Genomic DNA, 15,524 nt, shown 5'->3' with positions numbered 1-15,524 from the left:
GCATCTGTTTTTTCATACAAGGATATGGTCTCACACACCAAGGTTCAGACAATGCCACTGGTTAAAGTGGAACCAACATCAAATTATTTGTAAATCTATTGTAACGTTTCTTACCTGGAGATCCTGCCATTGATAGTATTTCCTGTTGCAGACTGACAACACTAAGCCACTGGCTGAAAATTAGTAGCAGTGTTGTCAGCCTGTAATGCAAGTTCCTTCAGGCTTGGCTTATGGGATCTCATGAGCCTGATAGGCCGCACAATGACTAACCAGTTGGCAATGGCTTTGCATTGTCAGTTACAGAGGTCAGGCATGGCTTGTTTTACAGCTAATTTATTTCTTGTTAGATTAACCCATCCCTCTTTCACCACCCATAGTCTTCTTGATTCCCTGCAATCAGCCCAGTGCCAAGACCCTGGAGTTCACTCTTGCCCCACTGTAATCCACCATCCAAATAACGGGCCACACACCAAAGACGTTCAACTCCGGCCAAGGTTTACTGCAATGATAGCACCCTGCAGTGTGTTGTCTTTGCAATAAACCTGGCTGGTCTTTGGTGTATGGCCCGTTATTTGGATGGCTAATGAACTTCTTGTTAAGAATACAAACTTGAATTTCCATATCTTGGCCACAAATTCACTTTTAAATATCTAAAACATTTGCATAAAGGTTCATACACAAAACCTATGATAACAAGATATGGAATTCTATAAAATACATAGATACTATTGTATTATTATTATTATTTTTTTTTTTTTTTCAAACAGGTTTTTCCTCTTTAGGTTTTCAATCCTTCACAGAAAAACAAAACAAAAAACAGTAGTAAATATACAGAGGTCAGGCTTTGTACAATAATACAGGATGGATGGAAATAACATCTCAATATGCACACAAAGAGCAATCATCCCTCTGCATTGTGAGGTGGCAAACTGTTTTATTATTTCATGTTTGTTAGTACAGTTATTTCTACAACATAAAAACAACAAATTTAGGTAAAATCTTACTATAAAAAATAAATAATTTAAAAGGAATCTGTCATCTAGCTATTTGCTGGAGTTAGCCTTCAATGAAAGCTCCCATGACATGCCAAACTCTTTGTTTTGGGACAAGGAAGTATCTGTTTAATTACACTGACGTCAGTTCCAAGGAACTAGAATGCAGCTTCAAAGTCCGAAGATAGAAAATTTCATGTTAGGCTATTACTATTTAGCCTAACAACAGGTTTACCTTTAAAAATCAGGAAAAAAAAAAGTATAGTGATAAACATGTGCCTGGGGTATATTGTCCCCACTACTGCATGTAGATAACAGTTGCAAACTGCTTTAGTAGTTGGATATGTCAGTAATGAGTTGAATGCCATTGTTTAAGGTACAGTAATGGGCTCCACCAACAGTCCTTCTTCTGCCTTCTCAGATAATTTCTGTCTGATAGCAGAACATCTTAAAATACCTCAACGACATAACCCAAAAATTGACAGAAGAAGTATAAAGAGGTTTATAATGTCCACATAAATGTTGAGGGTAGCAAAGATGTAATCCTCTGGGCTCACTGTGTAACGATGTTTTCCTCCAAGAATCAACTGAGTATCAAAAACCAGGTACTGAAAAGTAAGAAAACAAAATCATGTTGTTACTGTATGTACATGTGAAGATTAGTGTAGTTGTATAAAATTCACTAGGGTTAATGCAAAGGTCTTTTGTGGTAAAGTAAATATTTTAAATCATAAACGTTTGCATATGCTACAGCCACAGACAGCTTTTGAAGCTATATCCTGAGCATATAATATAAAGCAGTCCCTAGGGTGTCATTCACCCTAACGTTTTTTTTATGTTTTAGTTTGCTTTCCATGTTGCTGCTGAATAGATCCACCCTTTCTATTTGACATGGTTTACCTAAACGTGTCTTAAAGGATAAGTTCACCTTTGGAACATGTAACATGTTCCCATAGCCGCTGCCTCCCCCATTCCCTCTGACAGATAGTACAGGGAAACTTCTCCCCATACTATCTGTAAGATTTGAAAACAGCGCAGCATTGTGGGGCTCCACCCGCACGCCACGTCACTCATTCACAGTGTTCTGTGAATGAGCGCCTACAAGTTCCGACAGCCTTAGCGGCTGTGGGCTTGTAGTTTTCAATGAACTACCACGGCGCTGTGGAGCTCCGTGGTAGTTCATTAAAGCTTCCTGTCAGTATATCTGCTTGCTTGTACATCCTGTACGGTAAGCAGATCTTCTGACAGGTCTGCAGGAGACCTGCATGGCATCAGTGATCTACTGATCGCTGGTGCAATGCTTTACAGGCCCCTTTGGGCAAAAATAATAAATGCACATTTTTTTACCTGCAAAAAAATGCATTTATTATTTTTGTCCAAAACATGAAACTATCCTTTAATGCTAGTCTCCTGGCATCCCCTGTCAGAAAATTCCCAATTTTACCAATTGCTCTAGATATCCACCAATGCCTCTTGTGTGAACTTTACAACTCTTTTCTCTTTGTAACAGTTTGATGGATAAGCTCCACTTAAGAAAAATATTACTTACCATCCCAAATACTAATGTCCCAATGCATGCATAGACAATGCTCAACCACTGGAAGAAGAGAAACAAAGGCCGGAATTAGGACAAACACATCAATATACTAGTGACTATGATGTGCAAATTGATTAAATTGCATTTAGTTGGGGATCCACCTTATTTGCTTTGCTGGGCAATATAGCCAGTAATCTGGCTTATTTTTGAGCAAATAAACCCTCTGATTTCTCTCCACTGTGAAGTGAATTTTTAGATCCATGAATATATGCAATAAATTAAAAAAAAAAAAAACTTACAGGTTACTCTAGATCCCTGGAGCCCAACCTGCTACTGGAGGTGGCCTCATGCAGCCCTTTGGCACTTTTTGTGTGGCTCTCAGGACCCCTGTAGGCACTAATCTGTATTTGCCTATTGTCCTAGTATAGTAGTGGTTCTAGCAGGCTCATGTAATATGTCTGCTAAAGCATGGCCCCACTCTCCAACACCTCCTTTAGCATATTCATAGTACTGGACAGTCTCCTGCAGCATGACTGCAGTCTCTGACTATCTCCTGTATTATGTCCTCAGTCTCTGACCATCTCCTGTATCATGTCCTCAGTCTCTGACCATCTCTTGTATCATGCCCATAGTCTTTGACTATATACTGTTGTCTGTCTGCTTTCTCTGATACTGAATATTCACTGAATTATATGTGTGGCCCTTTGGTGATGTTGAGGGCCGCACTTGTGCCATATCACGAAAGCTGACCACTGCTGCTCTAGATGCCAGATTGACACTCCCAATATCTGCTGAATGGAGAGGAACACTGATCAGTCAGAGCCACTGATTGGCCAACTATGCCTGAAAGTCACTCCCCCAAATGTTTTGGGCAGAGACTCCATGATCAATGTTGTGGCAATACTGATGAGACCTGGTGCCTTGTAAGCTTTTTAACACCTTCATCATGGAACCTGGATGGCATTTTGTAAAAGAACAAAAGGAGTTGTTAGAAGACATCTGCTTTAATGCTGTAAGAAAATTTCCAACATTTGATATTTTCTTATTTATAGTATATGAATGGCCTGAAGGGAGAAATGAACATGGATTTGTGAGATTACTTACATATGATCTGAAGATGGCAGCCAGTATCCCAAAAGACAATAATACCAAAAGTGCAACCATCAAACCTCCAGACAGGATAGTAAAATCCCACTAGAAGGAAAGAGTATGACATCAGCTCTTACTATACAAGTAGCACACACAATATCAATGAACTACATACAAAAAAATGAGTGAATAAATGAACAGATTCTATCGGAAATGTGACTGATTTAATTGAAAAGACCAATGAACCCAAACAAAACTTAATGGAAAAGGACAGCTGAAAATATTCACAAGCATGTAATTGCAACTTCACATATTGTCACAAATGTTCCACATTTCTAAAACCATCCTGGTGGTGTGTGTGCCTATTTTAACCTTTTTCGTTGCATCTGATGTAAGGCTTGCATTGACAGCAACGGTGGCATTTCAGTAGCTGACTGTTGGCTATCTTGTAGAACTAGCATGCCGCTCCCTTGGCCTGAATCACCATGATTCCTGAACTCTACTGCCCCTCTCGGGCACCTGGGACATCCATGGTGGGTGTTAGTGGGGAGAGAGGAGGATAATCAGTGAAGATCCTCTGAGCTATCTATTCTTAAAGAGAACTTGTCACTTACATTGTGCTTTCACATAACAGGCTTGTCAGCTGCCTATGTGATAGCAATAAAGTTACAAAAAGAAAAGAAAAATAACTGAAGCTAAATAAAAGAAACCCCAAACTTTAAAGCTCCTGTATGTATGTATGTATGTATGTATATACAGTGGGGCAAAAAAGTATTTAGTCAGCCACCAATTGTGCAAGTTCTCCCACTTAAAAAGATGAGAGAGGCCTATAATTGGCATCATAGGTAGACATCAACTATGAGGGAAAAAATTAGAAAAAAATCCAGACAATCACATTGGCTGATTTGGAAAGAATTTATTGCAAATTATGGTGGAAAATAAGTATTTGGTCAATATCAAAAGTTCATCTCAATACTTTGTTATATATCCTTTGTTGGCAATGACAGAGGTCAAACGTTTCCTGTAAGTCTTCACAAGGTTGGCACCACACTGTTGCTGGTATGTTGGCCCATTCCTCCATGCAGATCTCCTCTGGAGCAGTGATGTTTTGGGGCTGTCGCTAGGCAACACGGACTTTCAACTCCCTCCAAAGGTTTTCTATGGGGTTGAGATCTGGAGACTGGCTAGGCCACTCCAGGACCTTGAAATGCTTCTTACGAAGCCACTCCTTCGTTGCCCGGGCAGTATGTTTGGGATCATTGTCATGTTGGAAGACCCAGCCACATTTCATCTTCAATGCCCCTGCTGATGGAAGGAGGTTTGCACTCAAAATCTCACGATACATGGCCCCATTCATTCTGTCCTGTACATGGATCAGTCGTCCTGGTCCCTTTGCGGAGAAACATCCCCAAAGCATGATGTTGCCACCCCCATGCTTCACAGTAGGTATGGTGTTCTTTGGATGCAACTCAGCATTCTCTCTCCTCCAAACACGACGAGTTGTGTTTCTACCAAACAGTTCTATTTTGGTTTCATCTGACCATATGACATTCTCCCAATCCTCTTCTGGATCATCCAAATGCTCTCTAGCAAACTTCAGACGGGCCCGGACATGTACTGGCTTAAGCAGGGGGACACATCTGACACTGCAGGATCTGAGTCCCTGGCGGCGTAGTGTGTTACTGATGGTAGCCTTTGTTACGTTGGTCCCAGCTCTCTGCAGGTCATCACTAGGTCCCTCCGTGTGGTCCTGGGATTTTTGCTCACCGTTCTTGTGATCATTTTGACCCCATGGGGTGAGATTTTGCGTGGAGCCCCAGATCGAGGGAGATTATCAGTGGTCTTGTATGTCTTCCATTTTCTAATTCTTGCTCCCACAGTTGATTTGTTCACACCAAGCTGCTTGCCTATTGCAGATTCAGTCTTCCCAGCCTGGTGCAGGTCTACAATTTTGTTTCTGGTATCCTTCGACAGCTCTTTGGTCTTCACCATAGTGGAGTTTGGAATGTGACTGTTTGAGGTTGTGGACAGGTGTCTTTTATACAGATAACAAGTTCAAACAGGTGCCATTGATACAGGTAATGGGTGCAGGACAGAGGAGCCTCTTAAAGAAGAAGGTACAGGTCTGTGAGAGCCAGAAATCTTGCTTGTTTGTAGGTGACCAAATACTTATTTTCCACCATAATTTGCAAATAAATTATTTCCAAATCAGCCAATGTGATTGTTTGGATTTGTTTTCTCATTTTGTCTCTCATAGTTGAGGTCTACCTATGATGCCAATTACAGGCCTCTCTCATCTTTTTAACTGGGAGAACTTGCACAATTGGTGGCTGACTAAATACTTTTTTGCCCCACTGTATATATATTGGCTGGATTTATTATCTAAAGCAGTGGTCTTCAAACTGCGACCCGTAGAATAGTCCTTGGGGCACTATTCCTCCCACTGATACAAGGCACTATTCCCCCTAGTGACATTAATGATGAGGCACCATTCCTACCACTGACATCAACAATGGGGCATAATTCCTCCTACTGACACCCAATAAAATATCATTCTTCCCACTGATCTAATTAATGGGGCACTATTCCTTCCACTGAAGCCAATGATAAAACATGATTCCATCCACTGCCACCAACCATGATGCCAGGGGCATTGTTTACTCCCACTGACGCTGGGGCATTTTCTAGTCCTACTAGCGTCAGTTAGTCTGGCCCCCCTATAGTCTGAAGGACAGTAAACTGGAACTTAGTTTAAAAGGTTTGGAGACCTGATCTAAAGGCATTGATTTTATCACTTTGTTTCTCTCATAAAAATAGTAGAGGGACAGATGATAAGATAATTCAGTATTTTTCAACATATATTATGGTAATTTTTTTACCTTTGTCTGTAGTGCAAACAGGGTGAGACCCAGTGAGACAACTATGGTGGCTCCTGTGGCCCACATCACAGCATCAGCGTCAAAAAACCTGGAAACAAAAGAACACAAAATCATGGGGAAAAAAATAACACCCAGTCTTCACTGACAAGTGAAGACTTCATTTTGAAATAGAAGATGAATTAAATATCTTGCTTATGGCTAGTAGCTAAGTAAGGGGTATTTTGTTGTTGAGAAGTAACTGAAATGCGTGAGTGCTCAAAATGGGGAAACGTGAGGAAACAGGTTCAGTTGCCATATAACTAAGGGAGATGTGGCTGGTCTCAGAGGCTTTCGTATGGCTAGGACAGAGGTCAATGGTTGCCTATTTTTTAAAGTCTGAATAGAAATATGAAGGCTTCCATTACTCAACTCTCCTGAGAATCCTAGTTGTTTGGCTAATCCAGTGGCTTAAATAGTCTGATAGAGATAAAGTCATACTGAGTTTGTCCTCTATAGTTTTCTGAATGCTTGTTCCAGCTTAGACACTCAAAATACTTCTTGCCTGTCTGTTCTTGGCTTGAATATTCTCAGAAGGAGATCTGCAACATCAATTCACATCTTTCTAATGACATGGGCAGTGTTGAAGGCACCAGGGGGATCTGGCAAGTATGAAGTTTCATCATTGGCAAGGTTGCAAGAGCCTTACCTAGAGTACCAATCATGATGGTCCATCAAAACTGCCCAGTGGTGAAGATCAAAGTGATCAAGTTGGGGTTAGAGAGGTTTCCTTGTAAACAGACAGGACAAGTGGGGTGGCAAACCCCAGACTTATAGTGGGCAGGTAAGTGAGCTTGCCTACTTACTTTGACAATGGGCTAAAGATTGGTTCAGTGAGTGGAGTTTCACTTACAGTTGTGTTCAAAATAATAGCAGTGTGTTGAAAAAAGGAAATTCACAACAGTCCAGAATAAAAGGAGATAGTAAGATTTCAGCCTTCACAAATGAAACAAAGATGTGAAAAAACTTACGCTGCAAAAGTTCCTAGGAGACATCCTTCACATATTGTCTGAAATCAAAGCACATGGCATGTGTTGGTTAATTTTTCTGGAGTTGTGTTGGGGTCTTTTACTAACTTGATCTAAATTAAAATAATTGTGTAAAATTGTACAAATCAATGTTATATATAGCAAAAGGTCCTCATTTATTTAGTATGTTACCAGCCATACACATGGTCAAAAGTTCAAATTACAGGGTTCCCTGGAATTTCGCTTGTGCCTCGGCTAGTCATACAGGCATATGTTGTTCTTCCTCCTTTGGTCATAGATAGCTTGCTTGTCTCTTCCTCACATGCTTGTCTCCCGGACTTCTCCAGAGCTTCTCCCATCCTTTGGAACTCTCTACCTCAATCTGTCTGGCTATCCTCGACTCTGTCCGCCTTTTGGTGATCCCTGAAAATGCATCTCTTCAGGGAAGCCTATTCCACCTCCACCTAACAACTGAACTTTGAATTCTTCCATCAGCTCAACCCCCATAGTTATTGCCTTTTTGTACCACCTGACCCACCCTAATAGATTGTAAGGTCCTATGAGCCTATCTTGTATTTTATTTTATTGTATTGTATTTTTACTGTCTCTCTTTATATTGTAAATCGCTGTGCAAACTGTTGGCTCTATATAAATCCTGTATTATAATAATAATAGCCCATCCACAGGTATGATTCATCCAAACAGTTTCCAACATCCATTCCGCGGACAGTGGGTGTGATCACTTCATCACTGCCTATGTACTACTCAAGCAATTATTCCTATATATCTGAGCTGATCTATTTTGACTTCAAGGGTTGACTTTCTGTGAATGGCAGCAGTGCCAAGCAAACAACCCTTTGTGATTAGTGTGCAGAGGGGAAGCTGCTTGACACATTACCGGAAGATAGAGGCTATCACTGTAGTAGTATAAAGTACCCAACAGCGCCAAAAGGTATAAAATACCAAGCAGCCAGAAATAAAACTGCCCCCCTGAGCTGACAAAATTATTCATACAAACTTTCTCAATAATCTCCCCCAGTCCTTTTAACAGTCTACATCCTATCTTATGAAGAAGGCGATTGATGACGAAACGCGTCGGACAGAAGTGACATCAGACGCAAACTGAAAGTACCATGGCAGCCATTTTCTAAATGGTTTTTCATGTCCGTTTTTAATGTAAGCAGAGTCTGAAGGTAAATAAATCTTTTTACATACTTCTGCACTATAGTCCCTATGTTTCAATTCGATTTATCGGGAGCCTGTGGCGAGGTGGAACAGCTAGAAGGAACTGGAAAGTATTAAAAAATGGGGAATTTTGTGGAGACATTGGACATGCGTGTTTATTACTATAGTTTGGTAAGGTGCATGGCCTGAAGGGGGAGGTGTGGAGCACAGATGGTGGTTGGAATCTGCACGTATGGTGAGATAGCTTATTTCATGTTTTACTCGTGGAGGTTTTGAGTTTTTAAGACATCACACTATGTAATTTTTTATCTTTTTGGGAGCAAATTTTTGGAAGAAGAGGATACTTATGTGACAGGTTTTTGAAGAGACATACACCTTAAGATATATATTGATGCAAAGAATTTTTCTATTGAAGGTAAGAGTACATAGAAAAGAAGGTGGATCGCTTGGGGTATCACATGGTGAAGAGTCTGTGGCATTTTTTTTTCACTTATGAAGTGAGCACAATAATTTATTGCATATTTATACAAAAAGTTTGAACATACTACACTATATGGTTTTTTTTCTGATTTTAGTGCAATTTGGCAGTGTATACAGCGGATGGGACAGAGATAAGTATTCGTGTGGGCAAAAAGGAAGGAATTCCTTCTGGTGGATAGTGCCCAGTGATTGATGGTGGTGATGGGCCCTCTTGGGATTAGGCTGCTGCCTTTTTTTCTGTGCGACCTTATGGTCGTTTCAGCATGTAGACGTGGATGAGAACAAAGGAGCACTCAGTGTCCAGAGAAATGCAACTTCTGAAGTATGTGTCAGGGATCTCCTCGATCCCTGCCGCGATGGTCCCGGCGCAGGCGCACTGCTCCACCTAGTACACGGGCACTAGGTCCGGGCCGGCCGCGGCGTTCGAGCTCGCGCATGCGCAGTAGAAGCCGCGGCCGCCCGCTGGGCACCAATGGCAGCGCAGGGCGGGATATTTAAAGGTCCCTGAGCTGTCATTTCGTTGCCTTCTGGTCTTACCTGCTTCCTGTGTTCCTGTACCTGTGCCTAGTAAGTTATTGACCCGGATTGCTCTTGACCTTGCTGACTTCTCCTGCCCAGACCCCTGCTTGCCTGACCTCTCTCCCTGGATGCCCCTTATTAGATCTGATCTCCTGTTGCTGACCTGGCGTGTGACCCGACGATTCTCTGCCTGCTCCCTTGTACCTTACCATCCTCTACCTTACCGACTCGGCCTGTCTGACTACGCACTTGCTCAGCCATCCATCCATCCCATCGGGCTCACCCGACCTCCTCACATCTGGCTCTCCCTGGTTGGAACCCCTGGCGAACACCCCTACCACTGACAGGTGTGCTCAGTAGAGGCGACCTGGTCTCGGGGTACTACAAGTCCATCCCCACCATCAGGGGCCCTGGTGAACAAGTACCCTGGGGCTTAGACTCCGCGCTCTGGGCACGCCTGACCAGTGGAGTGCTAGTGGTGCCGCTCGGCGGTCCCTCACAGTACCAGAAGGCCATGACTGAGCCTCGAGGAGGACTCTCCCCGTTGGACGAGGTTTGCAGGCACCTGGCCACCCTGACGCAAGCAGTAAACACATTACAGGACAGATGTCTGCAGATCGAGAATCGGTTTCAGGCCTGCACCATATCTGTTCCTGTTTCACAGGCCCCGGTTCCCGCACCACCGGTCGCAGCAGCCCACGAGCCGGCTCCTGGGCCTCCCACATCACTCCCTATGGCGGAACCCCGAGTACCCTTACCCGAGCGCTTCCATGGGGATCGCACACGCTTTCGGTCATTCCGGGACTCCTGTCTGCTCTATTTTGAACTGCAGCCACGGACCTTTTTGACAGAATCGGTGAAAGTGGGGTTTGTTGTCTCCCTGTTGCAGGGTGAACCCCAAGACTGGGCCCACCGACTAAGGGAAAACAATGACCCTCACCTGGTTACGGTCGACAGCTTCTTTAACGCCATGGCCATCTTATATGATGACCCACAACGGGCGGCCTCGGCCGAGGCCACACTATACGCACTCCGACAAGGTCGGCGTGCGGCTGAGGAATATGCCTCTGACTTTAGGCGCTGGATGGGTGACACCCGTTGGAACGAGTTCGCACTTTTGCACCAGTTCCGTATGGGCCTTTCTGAGGCCCTGAAAGACGAGCTCGCCCGGGTGGAGGTGCCCGAGACATTAGAGGACTTGATTGCACTCACCATTAAAATCGACCGTAGGCTACGGGAGCGCAGATTGGAGAGGTCTGGTCAGGGTCGCGGAAATCCCTGGGGGTCATTTCAGGGATCCAGTCAACATACTAGGCCAAGCATCCAGAACCTGCCGTTTGAAGATGCTCCCTAACCCATGCAGCTAGGCCTGGCTCGGCCTAAACTATCGCCTGAGGAACGCCAGCGCAGACGCTCCCAGAATCTGTGCCTGTACTGCGGCGAAGCTGGTCACATGGTGCGTTCCTGCCCGCAGAAACTGAGTAAGTTCACCTCATCTTCTTTATCTGTTGGCAATATGAATCCGTCCCAGTACTTAGTTGTTCCCCTCTCCTTTCAGCTTTCAGAAAGGACCGTGGAGGTGACGGCCATAGTTGATTCGGGGGCATGCAGCTGTTTTGTGGATATCAATTTTGCTCACCAGCAGGGTATCCCCCTCCGCCCAAAGGAGAAGGGGTTTCACATCTTTTTGGCTGATGGTTCCCGGATAAAGTCAGGAGTTGTTAACCAGGAGACCCCTTCCATTGTGACTTCCATTGCCGGTCAGCACCGGGAACTCCTCCGCCTGGATGCTATTGCATCACCCCTTTTCCCAGTCATTCTGGGGCTCCCTTGGTTGCGGGCCCATAACCCCCAAATTGACTGGGAGACTGGGGTTGTCTCGTTCCCTTCCCCATATTGTCGGGAACTGTGTCGAACTTCGGGCCCGGAGGTCCCCCAGGTCCTCCTGTGCTCTGAAGGGGATGACAGCCTAAAACAAGTGATTCCTGCAGCCTATCATAAGTTTCTTGATGTGTTCAGTGAACGGGGAGCAGATGCTCTACCCCCCCACCGCCCATATGACTGTCCTATTGATCTGTTGCCCGGTTCTGAAATTCCGTTCGGGCGAATTTTTCCCCTTTCTGAGCTAGAATTAGGGGCCCTGAAGGACTATATTGAGGACAGCCTCCGAAAGGGATTCATCCGTCCTTCCACTTCCCCGGCAGGTGCAGGGATCTTCTTTGTAGAAAAGAAGGACAAGACTTTGAGGCCATGCATTGACTATCGGGAGCTGAATAGGGTCACCATTAAAAACCGTTACCCATTACCACTGGTACCTGAATTATTCCAGAGCTTAAAAGCTGCAGTAGTTTTTACCAAGCTGGACTTAAGGGGAGCCTACAATTTGGTTCGCATAAGGGAGGGGGATGAGTGGAAGACGGCCTTCCGCACCCGTTTCGGCCATTTTGAATACCTGGTCATGCCGTTCGGGTTGTGCAATGCGCCAGCCACCTTCCAGCACTTTGTAAACGACATCTTTAGGGACTTCCTGGACATCTTTGTCATCGTCTACTTAGACGACATTTTGATTTTCTCATCCTCCCTGGGGGAGCACAGGGTACATGTAACAAAGGTGTTGGGGCGGTTGCGGCAGCACGGGTTGTACGCTAAAGCAGAGAAATGCTGCTTTGAACAGGCTAGCGTTACATTTCTGGGTCTGATTATCTCCACCACGGGGGTCGCAATGGACCCTCAGAAGGTCTCAGCGATCCTAGATTGGCCTGAACCCACGGACAGGAAAAGTGTCCAACATTTCATTGGGTTCGCAAATTTCTACCGGAAGTTCATCAAGAACTTCTCGGGTCTGGTCTCCCCCATCACTCAGTTAACTAAGCTTGGGACACGATTCAGATAGACGCCCGAGGCACAGGAAGCTTTTGAAGCACTAAAAAGGTTATTTACCTCGGCACCCATTCTGGGTCATCCCGACGCCTCCCTGCCCTACATCTTAGAAGTAGATGCATCAGAAAACGCAGTTGGCTCCATCCTTTCCCAGCGGAAGGGCGCCAAGGAATTACTTCACCCAGTAGCATTTTTCTCACGGAAACTTACCCCTGCAGAGAGGAACTACGACATTGGGGATCGCGAGCTACTGGCTATCAAAACCGCTTTAGAAGAATGGAGGTACCTGCTGGAAGGTGCCTCCCATCCCATCCTGATATTCACGGACCACAAGAACCTGGAATATCTGAAGACGGCCAAATGTCTACGTCCACGACAAGCAAGATGGGCATTGTTTTTCTCGAGGTTCCAGTTCCACATCACATACAGGCCCGGCTCGAAAAACACGAAGCCTGACGCGTTGTCGCGCATGTACGAGGACACCAAGGAGATCCCAGTACCTGACACTATTCTTCCTGCAGGAAATTTCTTGGCCCTTCAGACAAACCTTCGCTCCGAGATCCTGAGAGCGTCCACAGCGATGTCTACCTCCGATGGGGCCCCCCTCCAGAACAAGGAGGGACTCCTATGGAGGGAGGACCGGATTGTGGTGCCGGAGGATGCCCGAACCTTAGTCTTGGGACATTGCCATGACCATCCACTGGCAGGACATTTTGGGCCGGTCAAGACCCTGGAACTTCTCCGACGTTCCTTCTGGTGGCCGGACATGGCCAAGGATTGTAAGAACTACGTGGGCTCCTGTGCCATCTGCCAGCGGAACAAGCCTTCAAGAAATAAGGCGTGGGGCCTGTTACGTCCATTGCCCATCCCTGAACGGCCCTGGCAGAAAATCTCTATGGACTTCATAGTCGAGCTTCCACCTTCACTGGACCACACAGCAATTCTCGTGGTCGTGGACCGCTTATCCAAGATGGCCCATTTCATCCCTTTACGGAAGACTCCATCAGCAGCCGAGACAGCCCAAGTCTTTATTCGAGAGATCGTTAGACTGCATGGGGTTCCCGAAGACATCGTCTCGGACCGAGGGGTGCAGTTTACCTCGCGGTTTTGGAGGGCGTTGTGCAAAGCCCTGGATATCAAGCTGTCCCTTTCCTCGGCATTTCACCCTCAGACCAATGGCCAGACCGAAAGGACCAATCAGACCCTGGAGCAGTACCTGCGATGCTACACATCATTCTCTCAGGACGACTGGGTACCACTCCTCCCTTTGGCAGAATTCGCGTACAACAACGCTTGCCATTCAGCAACTGGGCAGTCCCCGTTCTTCGCCAACTATGGGTTTCATCCTGTCTTCCTCCCGGACTTAGTCCCGGAATGCCCGATTCCAGCGACACAGGATGCACTGACCTTCTTCACCTCCAACAATAAGAAACTACAGGAAGCCATCCGTCAAGCCCAAGAAGACTACAAGAGGGCTTTTAATAGGAAGCGAAGAGGGGATCTGGTTTTGCAGCCCGGAGAGAAGGTTTGGCTGGCTACGTCTAACTTGAGGATGCTCTGCCCGTCAAAAAAGTTGGGACCTAAATTTATAGGCCCTTTCTGCATCAAACGGATGGTCAATGAGGTGGCCTATGAACTTGTTCTCCCTGAGACACTCAAGATCCACCCTGTCTTCCACGTGTCCCTGTTGAAACCAGTAGTCCCTGATGCCTTCCCGGAACGAGAATCCAGGCCCCCGGAGGCCGTAACAGTTGAAGAGGAAGAAGAATTCGAGGTGGAGGCAATCTTGAAGTGCCGACGAAGGGGGGGCCAGACCCAATTTCTCATCAAGTGGAAGGGCTACGGCCCTGAGGACAATTCGTGGGAACCAGCCCATAATGTCCATGCACCTAGGCTTGTCCGGTGGTTTCTTTGTGATCACCCGTGGTGGAGAGATCGGGTGGGCATCCGGAGGTTGCCCGTAGGGGGGGGGCAATGTCAGGGATCTCCTCGATCCCTGCCGCGATGGTCCCGGCGCAGGCGCACTGCTCCACCTAGTACACGGGCACTAGGTCCGGGTCGGCCGCGGCGTTCGAGCTCGCGCATGCGCAGTAGAAGCCGCGGCCGCCCGCTGGGCACCAATGGCAGCGCAGGGCGGGATATTTAAAGGTCCCTGAGCTGTCATTTCGTTGCCTTCTGGTCTTACCTGCTTCCTGTGTTCCTGTACCTGTGCCTAGTAAGTTATTGACCCGGATTGCTCTTGACCTTGCTGACTTCTCCTGCCCAGACCCCTGCTTGCCTGACCTCTCTCCCTGGATGCCCCTTATTAGATCTGATCTCCTGTTGCTGACCTGGCGTGTGACCCGACGATTCTCTGCCTGCTCCCTTGTACCTTACCGTCCTCTACCTTACCGACTCGGCCTGTCTGACTACGCACTTGCTCAGCCATCCATCCATCCATCCCATCGGGCTCACCCGACCTCCTCACATCTGGCTCTCCCTGGTTGGAACCCCTGGCGAACACCCCTACCACTGACAGGTGTGCTCAGTAGAGGCGACCTGGTCTCGGGGTACTACAAGTCCATCCCCACCATCAGGGGCCCTGGTGAACAAGTACCCTGGGGCTTAGACTCCGCGCTCTGGGCACGCCTGACCAGTGGAGTGCTAGTGGTGCCGCTCGGCGGTCCCTCACAGTATGGTTCATAGACGTCTATGAAAAAGTAGCAACACGTACATCAAGAAAAGCATTTCAGGGGAATAGACTCCCCCTTCTTCAGGGTTGTTGCTGCACACTATTTAATGGGAGCAATTTCCATGAATGGTTATGTTCAATCAAGGTTTTCAGAAATCAGAATGGCAGGATGCTGGATTTAGTTGCATGGACCCCACCCCCCTCCCTGACAGAACACACTAATCAGCGCTCACAACCATTGGCTGAGAACCCAGATCGGATGCTGGTTTCCAGCATGTCCCTTCGAAA

General features: G+C 46.2%; 1 protein-coding gene across 1 annotated transcript in view; it reads right to left on the bottom strand.

Annotated features, from left to right (window-relative positions):
* Positions 1-914: 914 nt before the first annotated feature.
* The window catches only part of LOC149450282 (protein lifeguard 1-like), a 35,492-nt gene continuing 20,882 nt past the window's right edge, over positions 915-15,524 (bottom strand). Inside the window, exons 6-10 of the mRNA XM_089692131.1 lie at positions 7,505-7,542; positions 6,498-6,585; positions 3,634-3,723; positions 2,542-2,589; positions 915-1,600 (exon numbers count right to left, since the gene is read on the bottom strand). Coding sequence (XP_089548257.1) covers positions 1,451-1,600; positions 2,542-2,589; positions 3,634-3,723; positions 6,498-6,585; positions 7,505-7,542 — 414 coding nt within the window. The 3' untranslated portion in view covers positions 915-1,450. The remainder of the gene's footprint in view (positions 1,601-2,541; positions 2,590-3,633; positions 3,724-6,497; positions 6,586-7,504; positions 7,543-15,524) is intronic.

Source organism: Staurois parvus, unplaced genomic scaffold, assembly GCF_062004578.1.
Source record: "Staurois parvus isolate SC_StPar_1 unplaced genomic scaffold, SC_StPar_1.0 ptg000576l, whole genome shotgun sequence".
In the NCBI taxonomy this organism is placed as follows: domain Eukaryota; kingdom Metazoa; phylum Chordata; class Amphibia; order Anura; family Ranidae; genus Staurois; species Staurois parvus.
This window is presented reverse-complemented; position numbering and strand designations above follow the sequence as displayed.